The following is a 19,177-nucleotide window of genomic DNA, read 5'->3' on the forward strand; positions in this document are numbered from 1 at the left end:
TGTAATTTTTTCTACATTTTTCAAAGAAGAATGAAAAAAATCAGTATAGGTATGTGATAAGTAGATGAAAATGGGAATAAAATGGTTTCAAGTTTGACTGTGGCTTTGATGGAAATCAGTATTTTATAATAAAACTATTCCCATTATCTGAATTATTTTTTCAATCAAGTAGAAAAAAGAACAAAAGTTTTTAAGACATAGAGGATACCCCTAGCATGCTACTGCAATATATAGAACAGGTAGGTGAAAATTTAAAAATTCAAGACACAGCTTATCTCATAGAATAATACAAGTCATTAAAAAGATGTTTGTCACAATGCCACGTACAAAGGGAAGGGAAGAAGCATGTTTTATTCATCTGTAAATTTTAGTTCAAAAGCTAAGAATTTCAAACATGAAGAGATGAATGTCTTTTAAGCTTTTCTTTTAACTAGTAAAATGAAATCATTCAGGATAAATGACAGCCAAAGGTTATTATGAAGAAACTAACTCTGATATTTCAGAATTGAGTCCAGATAGATCTCACAATTTACACTGTACTATTACAGTGTTAGTTTTTACTATATTTTTATTATATCTATACAAAATTTTCAAGCCACTACATAAACAATATTTTCCTTAACTCAATTTGCCATTCATTATATAGTTTCTCATAATTGCTTAATTTTTCAGCAATAACTTTTGACATGTATATAGCTGATTATATTTGGACCTAGCTAATCCACAATTTGGACAGTTAATTATAAAACACATTCAGTTGAATAATCCACTGATTCATAATATCCTTTTTAATATAAATCTTTCTTTCATCCTCTTTAGATAATCACCTCATATTTTTTTTTAATTTAAAAAGAAAATTTTTTTTAACGTTTTATTTATTTTTGAGACAGGGAGAGACAGAGCATGAACAGGGGAGGGTCAGAGAGAGGGAGACACAGAATCTGAAACAGGCTCCAGGCTCCGAGCTGTCAGCACAGAGCCCGACGCGGGGCTCAAACTCACGGACCGCGAGATCATGACCTGAGCCGAAGTCGGCCGCTTAACCGACTGAGCCACCCAGGCGCCCCTTTAATTTTTTTTTTTAATGTTTATTTATTTTTGAGACAGAGAGAGACAGAGCATGAATGGGGGAGGGGCAGAGACAGAGGGAGACACAGAATCGGAAACAGGCTCCAGGCTCGGAGCCATCAGCCCAGAGCCTGACGCGGGGCTCGAAATCACGGACTGCGAGATCGGGACCCGAGCTGAAGTCGGACGCTTAACCCACTGAGCCACCCAGGCGCCCCTCACCTCATATCTTTTGAGGTAGGGCTTCTAGTACCCAGAAAAAATATTTTTTGTTTATCTGAACTATAAATTTTGGTCTAATTTGAACAATTTCATGCCATCTTTATCAAACTACTCACCTTTCAATTTGTATAGATATTTATGTTATAGTTTTCATTACTGGAGATAATATGGACTATTTTTTTTTTAATATGGACTAATTCGTAAATGTACCAATCCTAGTTTTAAGACCACCATAACCTTCATTGTGTGAACTAACCTTTCCAGACCCTTGCGAACTTAAAGACAGTATTTTTTACCAGGAGCTAAAGGTTACTGTCATTCTAAATTGAAATTTACTCTGACAGCAAATAGAGTCATTATATATGTTGCAAAATCTGTAGGATTTTATGGAAATTAGGAATTGAGAACTTACTATTGTTCCCATAAATATTCATTTGCTAATCTATATCGAAAGGTTTCATTCCCAGTCATAAATCATCAGATCTCATATATAAATATATACAACTATCATTTTCTTTTATTAAAATAATGGTATCAATTTGCCCTCACAATTTATCACATGCTGAGGCAAACCATATAGCTGCTATTGTTTCATTAGCTACCACCTGGGTATTATTGCATAATATATTTTAGTTTATGAATACACTTGGGGTTTTGATTATAATAACTAATTAAATAAGTTTTATTTTATAACCTATGTTCTTTGAGAGATTGGCCACCTCCTTGTAGCTATGCCTGCAGTTCCCATTGCTATAATCAGGAGAATGTGCATCTCATAGAGACCTAATAGCAGGGAAACTGATCTTTAGTATGTGACCCCAAAACTGTGTTGATTTATAATAAGCAACTTTGCCATGCAATGGCTTTTTAATATTTTATTTTTTTAAGTAATCTCTATCCCTGATGTGGGGCCCAACCTCATGACTCAAGAGTCACATGCTGTACTGACTAAACCAGCCAGGCACCCCTGCCATATAATATTACATTAGTTTCAGGTGAAAACAAAACAAAACAAAATAAAACAAAACAAAAACTGTGCACTAAGAAAACAATATTGGGGTGCCTGGCTTGCTCAGTCAGTTGAGGGACTGACTCTTGACTGTGGCTCAGGTCATGATCCCAGGGTCATGGGATCGAGCCCTATGTTGGGCTCTGCACTGAGTGTGAGGCCTGCTTAAGATTCTCTCTCTTTCTCTTTCTCTATCTCCCTCCCTCCTCTCCCCTTCTTCCTCTTTCTCTCTCTAAAACATGAAAGGAAGAAGGGAAAGGGAGGGGAGGGGAGGGGAGGGGAGGGGAGGGGAGGGGAGGGGAGGGAAGGGAAGGGAAGGGAAGGGAAGGGAAGGGAAGGGAAGGGAATAATATTAAAATCCCCCAGGTCGGGGCGCCTAGGTGGCTCAGTCGGTTGAGTGTCCGACTTCGGCTCAGGTCATGATCTCACGGTTTGTGAGTTCGAGCCCCAGTCGGGCTCTGGGCTGACGGCTCAGAGCCTGGATCCTGCTTCAGAGTCTGTGTCTCCCTCTCTCTCTGCCCCTCCCCCACTCATGCTCTGTCTCTCTCTCTCAAAAATAAATAAACATTAAAAAAAAAAAAAGAAAAAAAAGAAAAAAATCCCCCAGGTCAACAAATATAAAATAAGAGGCACATTTTTAATAAACTTAATACCCTTTTATAATGTTTTGGCATCAGTAACTTTCTCTTCTCTCTTTACTAATGACTCTACATTCATTCAGAAAACCAATATCATACTAAAATTTTTCTTGAGCCTTTTGGGTTTACTTGCCAGCTTTTATTTAACAAAATCTTGTAACTGACCATCTTTACACATAAACCCTTTTATAACCTAGAAAAATATTTGTGATGTCTACTTTCAATTGTATTTAACTTTTTCTTTCATTCATGGACAATTTTAGTTTTTTTTATTAGAAACAGAATTATTTTCTTAAATATTTGGTATTACTTTTATTCCCCATTATTCACATCATCAATTTTTCACATTACAAAAAAAAATCTTGAATTTAAGTACAATATTTCCAAAATACAATAAAATAAACTAAATATATCACTCTTTGTAAAGTATATCCAATGTTCTACATTAAAAAAAAAAGATTTCGGTCCTCTGATTCATCTCTGTGAGAAAATTTCCTTTATTAATAATAATGGTTATGACTAATTCTCAGTCATATTAAGCAAATCTATTTAATCCAGTCTTCCAGTTAAACTACTTCTATTTCTAATTCTAAATATAAATACTCGTGTTTAGGAAAAAAAAGGAAGAAAGACTAAACATTACCTAAGTCCTCCTTCAAATTATTCTAAGAAACAAGTGCCAGAAGAGTTCTGAAAGATTCTCCTGTCAGGAAAATAAGAAAATGGTATTTATACATTGCTGGTTTATAATCATCACAGATCTAAAATTTGGCTCAGAATCCAGGTCAGTGTAAAAAGAAATGACTTAAGAACATCAAAAATACAGGTGCAGCTACAATTACATATTTGCCCTTTTTTGTAGGGTGTGTCTTTGTTCTCACAGCTGGGAGAGTCGTACTTTAAATTTTCAACAAAGAAAGCCACCACATTAAAGAACTCTAGAAATTCCTAGAACCAAAACTGTAGCAATAACCATGCAATCTTTACTTGCCTTTCATAAAGATATTATGTGCTTTAATCTCCTGTTCATCTGTGCTCAACACATTTGGCAAAGAAATGAAAACAATGATTTGAAAACAAAGCTTAGGAGAGAAGAATCACATAAAATATCTTAATAACCAATATCTCTTAAGACTTTACATTCAATTGAGGGGGGGGAGGAATTGGAAAGAACATCAGACATTCTGTTTCTGTCTTAAATTTTTGTTTTAATTACTCAATTTGAGTTTTGCCTAAAGGAAAACAAAAACAAAAACAAAAACAATTAGGATCTAAATAAGAACAGTAATTTTGAACTCAAACTGCTGATTTTAATCTATTCATCTCCCTGCATGTATAAATGTGCTTTTTACCTCGTGTTTTATCAGTTTCACAGCCATAATTTATACAAAACACACAGATGGTCTTGGAAATAGTAAAGTTTCAGATGTTACAACTTCCTAGCATATGGAACGCTATCGTGGATCATCATTTTGGCAGCATTTAAATGATTTTAAAATTATTTATACATTAACATGTTGGCATTGTTTCATAGCATTGGTATTGCAACTTTAAATGGTTTGATTCCTGATTGGAGGCACTTCTTATACTGACTCTACATTACTGACGAGTAGGGGAACAGAAGCCCTGTATTTACAGTAGATAGCACCCTCTGGACAGCAACGGGTAAATGAAGATCCAATAATGAATTAAACATTTTGGCATAAACCATAACATCTCTTCACATTTCATATATGATACAACAGGAGGTTCTAGGAATTATTACAAACCAAATTTACCATAGCAGTTTTAAACTGTTAATATCACAGAAAATGCACAGATACACACAGATGCACACACACAAAAAACCCTGAAGTCTGACCTTTCAAAATGTGAGACTACAATCACCTTCATTTTTTTATCCATAATCTTAGATACAACATAAAAAGAATTGCCTATACTCTGTGTCTGATTTCAATCTTCCCAGTCTCTTCTGAACCAGTTCTTTGAGGTTTCAACCCCTTAACTCCACTGAAACTGCTCTTGTGAAGGTCATCAGTGACTGACCACCAAGTGGTCAAACTGAATGATCAATTCCCAGTCCTTACATTATGTGTTGGAAGGGCTGCCACTGACTCAGTCTTTGTCACCTCCCTAACATCCTGTCTTTGCTTGGCTGTCCTCTGCCATCCCTCTTTTCTCACCCGCTCCCTCTCAGACTCCACTGCTCTTTCTGCCTCTTCTCCCTGAGGGCTAAACACTGAATCTCTTTTCCTTTCTCCATGTAATCACTACCTTGGTGATTTCAGTCTCCTGGTTTTAAATAATGTGTACATAAGGATGATTCCCATATTCATCAGGATAAGCTACATTAGTCTATGGTAAGAAATGCTCCATGACTTAATAAAACAAAGATTTCTCATTCATTTGATGTGTCTATCATGGAAAGACAGAGGTGTGGGATGGAAGGTTTGGGTACCCATAACTCAGGGATCTGGGCCCTTGAGTGTCCATGTTGTAGCTGTACTACTTGGAACATGTCCTCCTTGGTTGCTACATGGCGAAGACAAAAAAGAGCTAGAGGCTCACTCGCTAGTATTTAATTTATTTAACTTCCATACACATCCCATAAAGCTGAACTAGTCAGATTGGTTGCCCAACAGCAAAGAAACTGGGCAGCAGAGTCTTTCATTTGCCCAGAAGCAGGGGAGGATTGCAGAGTAATAAGTACTTGTCATGTCTGCCACAACTCAATTTTTTTCTCCAGCCTCAACCTCAACTCTGAATTTCTGACTCATGTTTCCAACTGCCTATTTGACATTTCTACTTGGATATCTAACAAGTACTTCAAAATTACAATGTCCCAAACTGAGCTCCTGATACTTCTAACCCCAAATCTTCTCTTTGTACAATAAATGGCATCTCGATATTTTCAATTGCTCAGACCAATCAATTAAGGTAAGCCTGGCCTCTTCTCTTTTTCTTACAAGCCACATCCAATCTCTTAGCAAATTCTGTTGGCTATAGCTTCATGGCAGATCCAGAATTTAACCACTCCTCACTACTTTCCCTCCTAGCAGAATGATCCAAACCACCATTTCTATCTTGCCTAGATTATTGAAAAAGCTCCCAAATAGTCTCTCTGTGTAAGCACTGCTGTCCCTTCAGTGTGTTCTCAAGACAACAGAGGATTCTTCTGAGAAAACTCTGATGTTTTTCACTTCACTCAAGGATGAAATCCAAATTATTTACAAGATCTATAAGGTCCTACACAGTCTGGCTACTACTGTTCCCCCAACATTAATTCCTACCAACCTCCCCTCTACTCAACACACACTGACCACTTTGCTCTTTTAAAAAAAAATGTGTTAGGTAGGACCCATGTTAGGGTCTTTAAACATATTATTTTGTCTACTTACTTTTCCAGGTATTTGCAGAGATCCCCCCCTCAATTTTTTCAGGTCTTCATGAGAAGCATTTTCTGGTCACACTATTTAAAACTGAAATCCCACCCCTATCTTAATTAATCTGTCTAGCCCTGTATTTTTTTTAGAACTTATTATAGCCTAGCATATTATATATTATACTATCTATTTTGGTTTTATCTATATAATCACTCACAGAATATAAACTCCAGACAGGGGACTTTCCGATTTCTGCTTAATGCTGCATCTCTGATGCTGAGAATTTTTTCATTAATTCATATTAAACACAAATAGATAATGAATCAGGAAAGATATGAAGGAGGAAATGGGTAATAATGGTTTCAGTGTGTTTGAATCATTCAGGCAGGGAAATGGAAATTACAGATAATGGTCATTAGGTGACTTAAAATACGTTTTTAAGGCAAAGTTATTATCTTAATTGTACATAAATCTAAAAAGGAATCTGTTGTCACCAGTAAGAGAAGCATTTGTTCCTATGGTCTTTACTCCCCTGTGCTCTTGACTTCACTTCCCAAAAACAATTTTCACGTACAGTTCACTTTGCCATGTGACTTTTCAACACCTCTTAAAAGTACAGCTAGGTTATTCTCAGCCCAATCACTAGAATTCTAAAACTCCTTTGAGAGACTCATTCTAATTCAGATCACTGCAAGAAAAATACTTGATTTTCTTCAAGGTCCCTCAAACCTTGTCTACTATAACCTTCTTGATTTTATTTTCCCCTATTTAATTCTCATGCTAATCTGCTAACTGGTTGTTCAGAAATAGTGCAAACATTTATTAGGGCTATGGGGTCTGTGCTACAGATTTGTTTTTCTATACCTTTAGCAGTGACTTTTCCTTATACACATATTCTCCTGGGTACCTTTATTTATTTTTAATTTTTAAATATTTATTCATTTTTGAAAGAGAGAGAGGGAGAGAGGACAGGGAAGGCAGGGAGAGCGTGGGACACATAATCCAAAGCAGGCTCCAGGTTCTGAGATGTCAGCACAGAGCCTGATGCAGGGCTCGAACCCACAAACCATGATCTCATGACCTGAGCCAAAGTCACATGCCTAACAGAATGAGCCACCCAGATGCCCCATTCCTGGGTATCTTTAAATCTTGGCCAATGAATTCATAATACAGTGTATGTGCAAAACAAAGAAACTTGTAAAGGGCAATACTGTACAACCATAGAATCAATTAGAGTTCAGTTATTTGGGTGTTTCAGTAAACACTTTACAAGATAGAAAGAGGTCATAAAGAATCACTGATGTCAATAAAATGTATCATTACTCCAGAAGGCATACTCCGCTACGTGTATGACAGCAGGAATTTGAAATCCAATAATCAAGTCACGCAATTTTATTTTGAATGAGATAAATCCATCACTTAACCATCATTCAGAATGAGGTTTTATTTTTCAGACACAATATTAAAGTGTACAGAACACAAAAGCCATTTGAAAAGGAGAAAGAGATTAAAAAAAAAAGTCCTGAAGTGACGTAGGACGCCTTTGGAAACATACCATATTATCGAATTTTTAACAATTTTTACCGTAGCATATGGAAATGTGATATGCCCTGAATTATAACAATACTTAAATCATGCATAAAGGTGTTAACTCTAAGACATTAAAGTAGAAATTATAATTTGCTTTTACTAATCTCCAAAATAAGCAACATGCATTTTCCTCACTCGTTTTTATGTCTACCCGGGGAAAACTGAAATATGTTTATTTTAAAAGAAGCGCAAATGGGGGGTATGTAACCTTTTTAAACCAAAACAAAACAAAGTACTTCACTTTTCTCTCTTTTCTTTGGTGAAGATATAACAGATCGATGAACGCCCCCCTCCGCTGAGTGAAATACTCACAGTTATTCGTTCATCTTTATCATCCAGCGGAGAGCCATCTTTCTTCCATGAAATGGTGGGTTCAGGATGGCCTCGTGGAGGCTGGCATTCCATCACTGCAGGCTCCCCCACTGCCACCATGACATCGGAAGGATTTTGTCTGAAGTCATCCCGGAGTACTGCAGGAACAAGATTAAATCATTATACCCAATGGTGACATACACAGTCCTTAACTCCGAACTTCAGCAAGGAGACATTTATTATAATAAACTATTAGTAATAGCCACCTCAATATATCTTTGAGAATCTATATTTACTTAGAGACATATGCAACTTAATAAAGATATCTGGCCTTAAGCTACACAACAGGGATAATGTGATATTATCTATGGGCCAGTGGACAAGTGTATTTTGCTATTTCGTGCCCTCACAATAGCATTTGGCTTATCGTTAAGATGCATTTCTTCTCTGCCTACTGCTCACATTTTCTCTTCCATGTACTAATGAATATAACTGAATCCTCCTTTCACTTACATGACACATTGGGATGATGCTTTGTATTATTAAATGAATTACATACACATACAAAGCAAATAAATAGACTTCCAAACACACATTCAATTGAGTCATTTTAAAGATATTTCATATTAGTATATAAAAGTGTATAAGCATTACAGGGGCACCTGGGTGGCTCAGTCGGTTAAGTATCCGACTTCGGCTCAGGTCATGATCTCACAGTCCGAGAGTTCAAGCCCCGCGTTGGGCTCTGGGCTGACGGCTCAGAACCTGGAGCCTGCTTCGGATTCTGTGTCTCCCTCTCTCTCTGCCCCTTCCCTGCTTATGCTCTGTCTCTCTCTGTCTCAAAAATAAATAAAAACATTACAAAAATTTTTTTAAAGTTTATAAGCATTACAACTTAAATATGCTTATTATAAAAACTTTAGATATAATTGCAAAATGACTATGTTCAAAATACTGTGTTTTTCTGTTATCACTGAGCCAACCAAGTGTTAGAAGGACCCAGTGATGATAACAGCACCACTACCAACTTGCATCACTTTGTATCTTCTGTATTTTTTGTTTGTAGTTGTTTTTTGGTAAATATTATTTCACTGAGTCCTTAAACTTGCTCAGGATGAGAGGTATTATTAACCTCATTTATGCTATTGACCCTATATTTTATTTTATTTTTAACACTATATTTTAGAGGCAGAAACAGTTTATTACTAGCTCTCCACTGGATACTAATGTGATATTAACATACTACAAAACAGGCACTATTCTTCACTTTGTAACCATTAAAATAAAATGTGGAAAATAAACCAAATCTGTATTTCAAAAACAGTTCACACAGCAAAATTGTCCTCTGTATCTTGTAAACACAAAGAAATCATGAATTCTTTGGCATGAGTTAGTCTTAAAACACAACTCCATCGTTTACTTGAACATAACCTCTCTTTCCACATTTACACAGCAGGCATGCAGATACATGCTTCAGTGCGAAGTCTAAAAATGTTATCTTTCTCCCACTCCATTTTCTCCCAGTGTGTAATAACATGTGAACAATTTTAGTAATCGTATTTAAGATGGTACTTAAAATGTTCATTGGTATGTTCAGTGCATAGATTGAAGTGATAAATGTTATTTATCTTTTGAAATCTGTTGAACTAAACATTTGGTACAACAACTTTATACTGGAACGAGTGTCTTTCCATTGCAGCGACATTTTAAAATGCTTTCACGGATGAAGTACTACACTGTAGAAAACTTACGCTCAGACTATCATTTCAAAAGTCACGCTTAAATTTTGGCTTCAAAACCTCAATCAAACTTACAGGCTTACAAAATGCTGTAGTTTTCTCTTGTAATTCTCTACTTTTGCTTCCTCTATACCGGCTAAGTATATGAACACAACTGGGTAAGCTTTAACATCCACTCAAACAAAAACGTTTTTTCATCTACATATTGAGACAACTTGGGACACAACATGACTATGTTAACACTCGGAAAATAAGACTTCAAAGAGGAGACTTTGTCCTCCTCTTAGGCAAGAATGGTAAAAGGAAAAAGAAAAGTGAATATAATTGTGTCACACTGCTGTGATTCTAATTTTAATACTGTACATTATTTATTAATAAAATACATAGACACAAAAGTAAATCTGGTTGAACTGAAAACTCCAGCTACTGTTACCACAAAGTAAACAACAGGGTTTGAAGACTTTCACTACTTATGAACTTATATTATGATTAGGTGTTAAAATGTACCACATTTAAATGTAAGGTTTATAGAAAAAGCAAATGAATTGACCTTAACAAATACTATGTGCCTTTACGGGATTACATTATTAATCTAAGATAACACCTCTGAAAAATTTTAACACCCTTGAAACATGCAAAACGAAAATACTTTTCAAATAAAAATAAATAATTTGCACAATTTTTCTACTTGGTGAGCTTTTAAAACCAACTTAGTAATACTATATCTTATTTAAAAAATTGAGATCATATCTCAAACCAATGAATAATAAAATGTCTTTCAGAAATATCAAAGGTCTAAGATAAATCAAGTTTTTTTTTCATTTACTATTTTATTTGAGTTTTTACAGTATAGAATGAAAAGCTAACAAAATGTAATCCATTAAAGATTGTTGCTTAGATAATGCTCATGTAATTATTTTTGCAGCTGTAAAGCATAAAACTCTAGTATTGCCTATGGCTATACGCAGCCCTGCACAGTTATGAATTTAAGATTTTTTTTTTCTCTATTCTATAAAAGCAACTTTCTTCCTTGCACTTGCCCTGAACATTTCCTTTTGGGGAAAAATTGTTTGTGTCACATTATAAAATGGTATTAACTTTTAGTTAAATTATCCAATTTTCTTAATTCATGTGTATATTTAAGTAATGAAAAACTGAATTCAAATGATGGGCAACATTATGGCAGAAGAGCCAACGGTATCCATTAAGTATTCTCAAATGCAATTCATTAGAAAAATCTCTCCTTCCCTAACATCACTATTAAACTGAATGCATATTTTGATAGTGTGAAGTAATATGAATAGTATGAAATTCTAAAGTCTGGAACTAACTTTTGAAAAGATTTAATATTGATTTGAAAAAGAGCAAATAATATAGATACAACAGATATCCAAGTAGATATCATGTAAAATGTTATTTTTAATATTTAAAAAAAATTTTAATGTTTTATTATTTATTTTTGAGAGACAGAGACAGAGACAGAGTGTGAGCAAGGGAGGGGCACAAAGAGAGGGAGACCCAGAATCCGAAGCAGGCTCCAGGCTCTGAGCTGTCAGCACACAGTCTGACATGGGGCTCAGACTCACGAGCGGTAAGATCATGACCTGAGCCAAAGTCGGACACTTAACCAACTGAGCCACCCAGGCGCCCCTAAAATGTTATTAAACAAACCACTGTTCATCCTAATCTTACATTTCTTCCACGTTTATGTAATTGTTTTATGTTCATTGGTTGGTACATAGAATTTGGTTCAACCACGTTTCAGTCTTTCTCTTTCTGTTAAATTAGAAAAAAAAAAATTATAAGCCTCATTAAATGTTTGAATCTCCTAGAAGTTATTTGTCTAAAAAAACAGCTAAGATTTGTCCTTTAAAACAAAACAAAACATACAACCATTGGTCTTTCTGAAAAAATTATATTCCAATTTTAATATAATTCTCAAAATAAGTAAACATGTTTTCGGAAAAGGATTCTAAAATTTAGGGTTGAATTTGCAATCTATTTGGGTAATGTTGAGGAAACTGGGAGCAACAGGAAAAAAATGTTAAGCAGAAACTGTTTGAAGTATTATGGAGACTCTTTTAGAACCCCATGGGAAATTTTAGAACTTAATGAAACATAAAATTATAGGACAGGCACTGGTCTTTGACAACATTTAATCCTTTAAGGAGAGACAACTGTGTCCCAAGAAACTGTCACTAGCTTGTGTTATTTCTCAGGAAGAGACCAGGAGAAAACAGGGATGTCCCAACTTCCAATGCAGAGCTTTTTTTCTTTTTTTTTTGAACATGTCAATATTTTACTATTAAATGCAATTTACCTATCTAATCAACGTATTTCCATCAAATCCACTCTGTTATTGCAGAAGGCTTGACAGTGATTGTACATCAGTGTATTGCAGTCTCATGTCTACCCAATTTCAGTAAGGTTCACATGCTCCTGAAATTAATTTTGCTCCCTAATCATGTTGTGAACACCTGTGAACCGCAATGCCTTCAGCTTCATGAGTCACAGAATCTTGGCGCCGTTGGGGGACTCAGAGATGGGTGATCCTATCCTTTTCTTTTAGAAATCAATCATCTAAGGCTCCTCAGAGGGAAGGGAAGCGAGTTGCATAAGTAACAATGATAACATGAACAATACAATAATAATGCTAGCAATGGCCAACAATCAATGAACATTAGCTTTATAAGGAACCACACCAAGTATCCACTCACTGAGTCCTCACAACAAGGCTAGATAACATGAATTTATGACTTTCATTTTAAGAAGAAGAAATTTGTAAAGATTTAGTAGCAGTGCTAGAACACAGATCTCTCGTCCACCAAGGACTCTTCTCTATCAACTTGCCCACCTATCTGGTCTTATCTGAACACAATGTTCACAATTCTAAATATATAAACATCATGATAGAATTAATATTTCAGCCCCTTTCCATTGGAACAGGAGTTGAATGAGAAATTTCTCTTCTGACAGTCAGCTGGCTCTCTTTGACTATTTTATGCATTCTTATGTTTTTGGGTTTTTTTTTTCCAGATTTTTCCACTTTTGGAAGACATCACTTCAAACCTTCAGTGGGATGTTGAGATTAGAATTCATCATTCAGGTTAGTATGTTATACTAATTCTTCTCAATAATTCTGCTTTTATTTCAACAAAATGACTTAAAAAAGCTGTACAACGGTAAGTGTTTTAATTAAATATGAACATTTTAATTAGAAGTAGGTATCCTGGGGAAAAAGAGAGGACAATAATACGCAGTTCTGGGATTTTTTTTTCTACTTAAAAGACTTCTTAGTCAATTAAACCTTGCAGCAAATAGTAGTAAACTGTCAACTGGGAAATGAAAATAATATATTAATAAATCCTTTAAAATTAGGGTATAATAGAGGAATAAATAAAAGAGGACGATATTCTCAAAGACGTTTAGTAACAGCATGCCTGTTAAAACTGTCCACTTTAACTGCTTTCAAAATTACCTATCACCTACCTAATCTTTAATTTTGAGTAGAGATTATTCACTTCTATGATACTTCTAGTTGTCCATCTAAATGTCCACTTATATGCTGAAATAAATAAGCGATATCTAATGTCAATAATTTCAAAATAAGTATCATCCTTCCATTTAACAAATCTGTGCTGAACACATACTTTGTGCCTGGCACTTACATTACAACTTTGGTACTTTCTCTGCAATGAAGTTTATATAAATACAGATTTCAGTCGAGAAATAACATTAATCTTCATATTGTCAAAAAATGGCAATATGATAGGGTTTTATTGCAAGTTATTTTGTATTAAGATATACAATACAAATCTTGGGGAGCTAGGTACAAAATACAAAATTGGGGAGCCAGATAAGTAAGTATATCATAAAGGTTTTTATAACCACTTACATTCCTACTTAGTAAGCTCACGGCATTATCCAAAAGAACACAGTGTCAGCTGGGGCACAAATGTGTTCATAACTCTTTAACGTCCTTATTTTACAATTTTTTTTAAAGTGAGCATTACGCCAATGTGGGACTTGAACTCATGACCCAGAGATCGAGAAAGAGTTGCATGCTCTACTGACTAGGCCAGCCAGGTGCCCCCAAACTCTTTAACATTTCTTAAAAGAATAATTCCAAACTTTTAAAAACAGTTCAGCGAAGATTAATTTACAGAAAGATATCGTAACCCATTGAAGAGGAGAATTAAAATAACATGTAAAATAATATTCCATGAGGTATTATCCATCTTATACTATCATCTTCTAAAGCTAAGGAGTTTGATTTTTAAGAGGAGGCAAGCAAACATCAATTCTGTACAAAGTTAGGATATCACTATAACTGCTTTCCTAAAGGATACATATTTACTTTAAATGTTGGCACTGAATACTTCTATGAATATTCTTCAATAATTATGTCATCTTCTACTTGTGTTTTTTATAGCATGCAACTTTATTTTTAAAACTTAAATTATGCTTTGGTTAAGATCTTGGAAGAAAATATGCTGGTAAAAGCATTTATTTTCTTAACGACTGGAGCTTTTGAAGATTTCACAAACCTCTTATGCCGTACCCTAAGACAGAGCACATATTTTAAAACAAATTATACATTCTGAAGAAGTTAAATAGTAGAGATGGATTTCAAACACCATTCAACTTTAACTAACAATGGATACAGAATATTACAAACGGAAGAAGCTAGTAGTGGAATAAAATTAATGAGTAGTAGCTTGTTTATTTGCTTGTTAATAGAACACATGACGGAAGAATAAGCTTATGTAGACACAGTTGCATTCCTCTGTGTTCTGCTCGGCTTCAGGAATGGGGGCACCCAATGCCAGGTCTTTTAATGATCAGAATTACTTTCAGGTTGCATCCAAGGTTAAGCCACATTCCCATTTTGCAGAGACATGGATACCATAATGACCCTTTCTATGAAAAGCTCTCATGGCCGTCCGCAGTCCATACTTCATGGATTAATCACTTCACTTCAGGAATCAACAATACAAGATCTTCATTAGCATTCATTACAATGGCACTGAGTCATCAAGACAAAGGGAAGGCAAGTTTAGCATACTACACTTAAGTTAAAATCTGTAGTGTATTCTAGAGAAAGGTGTACATCAATGAAGATCAGCATTTAAATAGCTAACATTCAGCAGACTTGAATCTGGCGTATCACAAAAAAAAAAAAATGTACTGCCAAAGTAACTCAAGGTACTAAAATCCTAGATTCTACCTTAAAGTAGCTCACTAGATGTTTGCATTGTATATACTTTAAATTCACCTATAAATTGAATTAATTTATTAATGAAGAAAATATAGCATTTATGAAGCAGCATCTTATATGGTATTACTTGTAGTTGTGTTTATTTTAGTAGTCAAAAAAACATAAAAGTCAGGAGTTTCACATCCTTCCACTGTGCTGTGATTTCAATAGGTATATTCACAATGACTCAGTTATTTCCATACAAAACAAAGTTTTACACTCTATCTTGTTAGTGTTATTATGAAGACTAATTATTTAGTGTTTGTACAGGACTTGCCATTTATATGGTGCATTACATTTGCAAAGAAGTATTACTGTTAGTCACTATGTAAGGAATTGCCAAATTTCTCAGCTGCCAGTACAAATGGAAAGGAGGACAAAGAATGCCATTGATGAGGATTTCTAAGTGCCAGAGCAAAAGTCACACTCAGGAGTAGCTTGGCAGGGTTAAAAAAACACAGACAGAATGAGGCTATCTGAGCCATGGGACCCTGATTGGGGCAAGACAAGCATGGGTTCCTTCTTTTATGAAATCCAATTTTGTATTTAGCGCCCTGCACTGAGAGAGTCCTTGATCAAAGGAATATACTCATATATTTATTGTCTGGCTCTTTGTATTCAAATGTCAGCTCTAGAAGAACTGGGAATTGTCTTTATCACTCTGTGTATCCGGTGCACAGAACAATGCCTAAGACATGGTAGGAATTCTGTAAATGTTTCCGATATTCCTTCTGTGCGCTAGATATTATGTATGAAACGGTACTAAAATTGGCATGAGTCCCACACCAACGGTGCTCCAGGTATTGGGGAATAAACAGGCAATATTCAAATAAACACAAACATACAACTATAGTTGTAATATATGCCTTGAAGGAACAGGATTGAATGCCGTGTGAGAAACTAATGAGGGACATAATTTAGACAGCAGGTGAGGGAACACTGAGGAAGTAGCAGTTAAGCTGAAGCCCCAAAAAACAAGTAAAATGTATCCTAGGGAAGTGCATAGCAGGCAGAAATAACGCAGGGTGAAGAAAAAAACTCAGTACAATCAACAAATGAGAAAAGACTCAGACCCTGTGTTGTGGGCCAGGTTAGCAGCTATGCAACAACCTGAGGTTGGCAGGGGAGGTAGCGGTCAGTTTTCCTGTCCACAACAGCCGTGATAAAAGGGTCAGCTTTTATTTTAATTCCCATGGTAAGCACTTCAGTGGCTTTTAAGCAGAGCTGTCGCATGAGGGAATTATCATATTTAAATATTCATTATAGCTACCCGGTGAATGAAATGGAGAGGAAAATAAGAATGGAACTGGAGAGACCAATTAGAAGGCTATTGCAGTAATTAAGGGGAAAATGATGGTTTTATACTGTTATGGTGACACTGGATTTGGGGCAAAGGGGAGAACAGAAGTGTATACTGGAGGTAAAAATCGAAATGACTTCTTGAGTAGCTGAAGTTGACAGAAATAAAGATGTCAACAATGATACCCAGGTTTCTGATCTGAATAACTGAACATGCCACTTTTTTTTATTTTATAATTTTTAAAATATTTTCTTTTTTTTTTAACGTTTATTTATTTTTGAGACAGAGACAGAGCATGAACAGGGGAGGGGCAGAGAGAGAGGGAGACACAGAATTTGAAGCAGGCTCCAGGCTCTGAGCCATCAGCCCAGAGCCCGACGCAGGGCTCGAACTCACTGACTGAGAGATCGTGACCTGAGTTGAAGTCGGACGCCTAACCGACTGAACCACCCAGGCGCCCCAAGTATTTTCTTTTTTAAATTAATCTCTACACCCAACACGGGGCTCAAACCCACAACCCCAAGATCAAGAGAGGCACACTCCACTGATTGAGCTAAGCCGTTACCTCTGAACATGCCATTTTTAAGGTATAAGAGGATAAATAGAAATATACAAATAAATCTTTCATTGAGAAGGAATAGGAAAATTTTGTGTGTAATAACTTGAGACTATAGGAATAATATGAAAACTATTTTATCGATTAAAAAATATGGTTTTGGGGCGCCTGGGTGGCTCAGTGGCTAAAGTGTCCACCTTTGGCTCAGGTCATGATCTCACAGGTTCATGAGTTCAAGCTCTGCATCTGGCTCTGTGATGACAGTGCAGAGCCTCCTTGGGATTGTCTCTCTCTGTCTCCCTCTCTGCCTCTAAACAAACAAACAAACAAACAAACAAACTTAAAAAATAATTATAGTTTCAAATTCTGTATTTAACACAGGACTGATTTTTACCTGTCCAGACCTTTGTACTATTATATTCTAAATCTGAACTGCTAACTGATAATATCCTTTAATCAATTAATCTATATTATAACTTTTAAGATGACAAATGTTAAGTTAGTTTGATGCATATTATATTATTTTAACTGAAATACTAAACAAAACTAATACATTTTGGTTATATAGACATATAGAAACAAATTTATATATGCATATATATGTGATATATATATGTATATATATGCATATATATGTGATATATATATGTATATATATGCATATATATGTGTGATATATATATATATATATATATATATATATATATCACACATATATGATATGTGTGATAATGGTCATATATATGACCATTAATAACTGGTGTTTCACGATGATATCCACACTTGGCAGCAAATTGTAGTAAAAACTCATTCGGTTATTTCGTTCGGGGAATAAAACACCTCAAAACATTATAGGGTACTTCTCAGGACTGCCATAAACTAAGCTCAAATCAATAGCATATTAAATGTTAATTACATAATTAAAATAATAAGACAGTTCACATTTGTCAGAAGTTTACACAATCTTTAAAGCATAATAAAGTTCTTTGGGGAAATGCTGAGTCATCAAACTCTTAAGCATTTGTGATTCACTCATTTATCCACTCAAAAAATTACAAGGCACTATGTTTGGAGGGGATGACTAAACGATAAACAAGACATAGTTGATCTCTGCTTTCAGAGCATTTATTTCAAGGTTTTTCCTCTCTCTTTTTTTCCTTTCATCACAGAATGCTTTGTTCAACTGAAACTTTAGACAAAAATGTAATATGCAAAACAGATAAAGGGGGTATGGTTTCACTTCCCCATCTGGGGCTGTTCTGCAGAAGAATTCAGGCCTAATGTTAAAATGACAGATGAGTGACTGGATACATTTCCCTAGCTCCTGTACTGATACTGTATGCAGCTAGTAGGTGATAAACATAGGACTTGGACCAGGATTCACTTGGATACCAGAGCCTGAGTTTTTAGCACTAAACTTGACCAGGCTTCTAAGACAGGCATATTCAGACCTCAATCTGTCTTCTTGGTGGTTGATCAGAGAACTCCACTTTGGTGCTATGTCAAAGCACATCCAGCGCTCCCTGTCACACTGAAGTGAAATGTGGAGGAGGTTTTTCATTCCTTGCATTTAAAAAATGCCTTAAAATAGGCCTATATTACTATCGCTTATATAATCACAACTTCATATAACTCCTCCATTTCCACCTCACCTCCAATTACAAATGAAGACCCAAAGTCAGGAGCTAAAAGGACTCAAGTTGCACAGTGAGTTACTGGACATAGTAGGACCAAAACTATGAAACAACTATTTTCATAAAGACACATTCTGTTGACGTGCCTGAGAAAAACTGGAATGTTTCCTAATTAAAATATTTCCTGGGAAACAAAGGTGATTGTAAACAAACAAACAAAAAACCAGATGTTCTTTTACCCTCTCAAGGCCAAGATGCCAGCAGCTAAACAGGAGAAGGGCTAAAAAGGAGTTTTCACGTTTTATGGAAAGTCTAATCCTTAACAGTCTCAAGGGAGAAAAATCCTCACAGTTTAAAATGATCTCGTTAAAACCTCCCTAGTAATTGGGAAGAGCTGGACAAAATAGCTATTGGATAAAACACACACACACACACACACACACACACACACACACACACATTCTCACTA

At 35.4% G+C, this 19,177-nt stretch overlaps 1 protein-coding gene across 6 annotated transcripts in view; it reads right to left on the minus strand.

The window, feature by feature from the left end:
- ROBO1 (roundabout guidance receptor 1) overlaps positions 1-19,177 on the minus strand; it is a 1,120,365-nt gene that overhangs the window by 133,863 nt on the left and 967,325 nt on the right. For all 6 annotated transcript variants that reach the window (XM_053220691.1, XM_027077557.2, XM_053220692.1 and 3 more), the window contains one exon: positions 8,223-8,380. In XM_053220691.1, the coding sequence (XP_053076666.1) occupies positions 8,223-8,380 (158 nt within the window). The remainder of the gene's footprint in view (positions 1-8,222; positions 8,381-19,177) is intronic.

The sequence above is a fragment of the Acinonyx jubatus genome, chromosome C2, assembly GCF_027475565.1.
Source record: "Acinonyx jubatus isolate Ajub_Pintada_27869175 chromosome C2, VMU_Ajub_asm_v1.0, whole genome shotgun sequence".
Classification (NCBI taxonomy): domain Eukaryota; kingdom Metazoa; phylum Chordata; class Mammalia; order Carnivora; family Felidae; genus Acinonyx; species Acinonyx jubatus.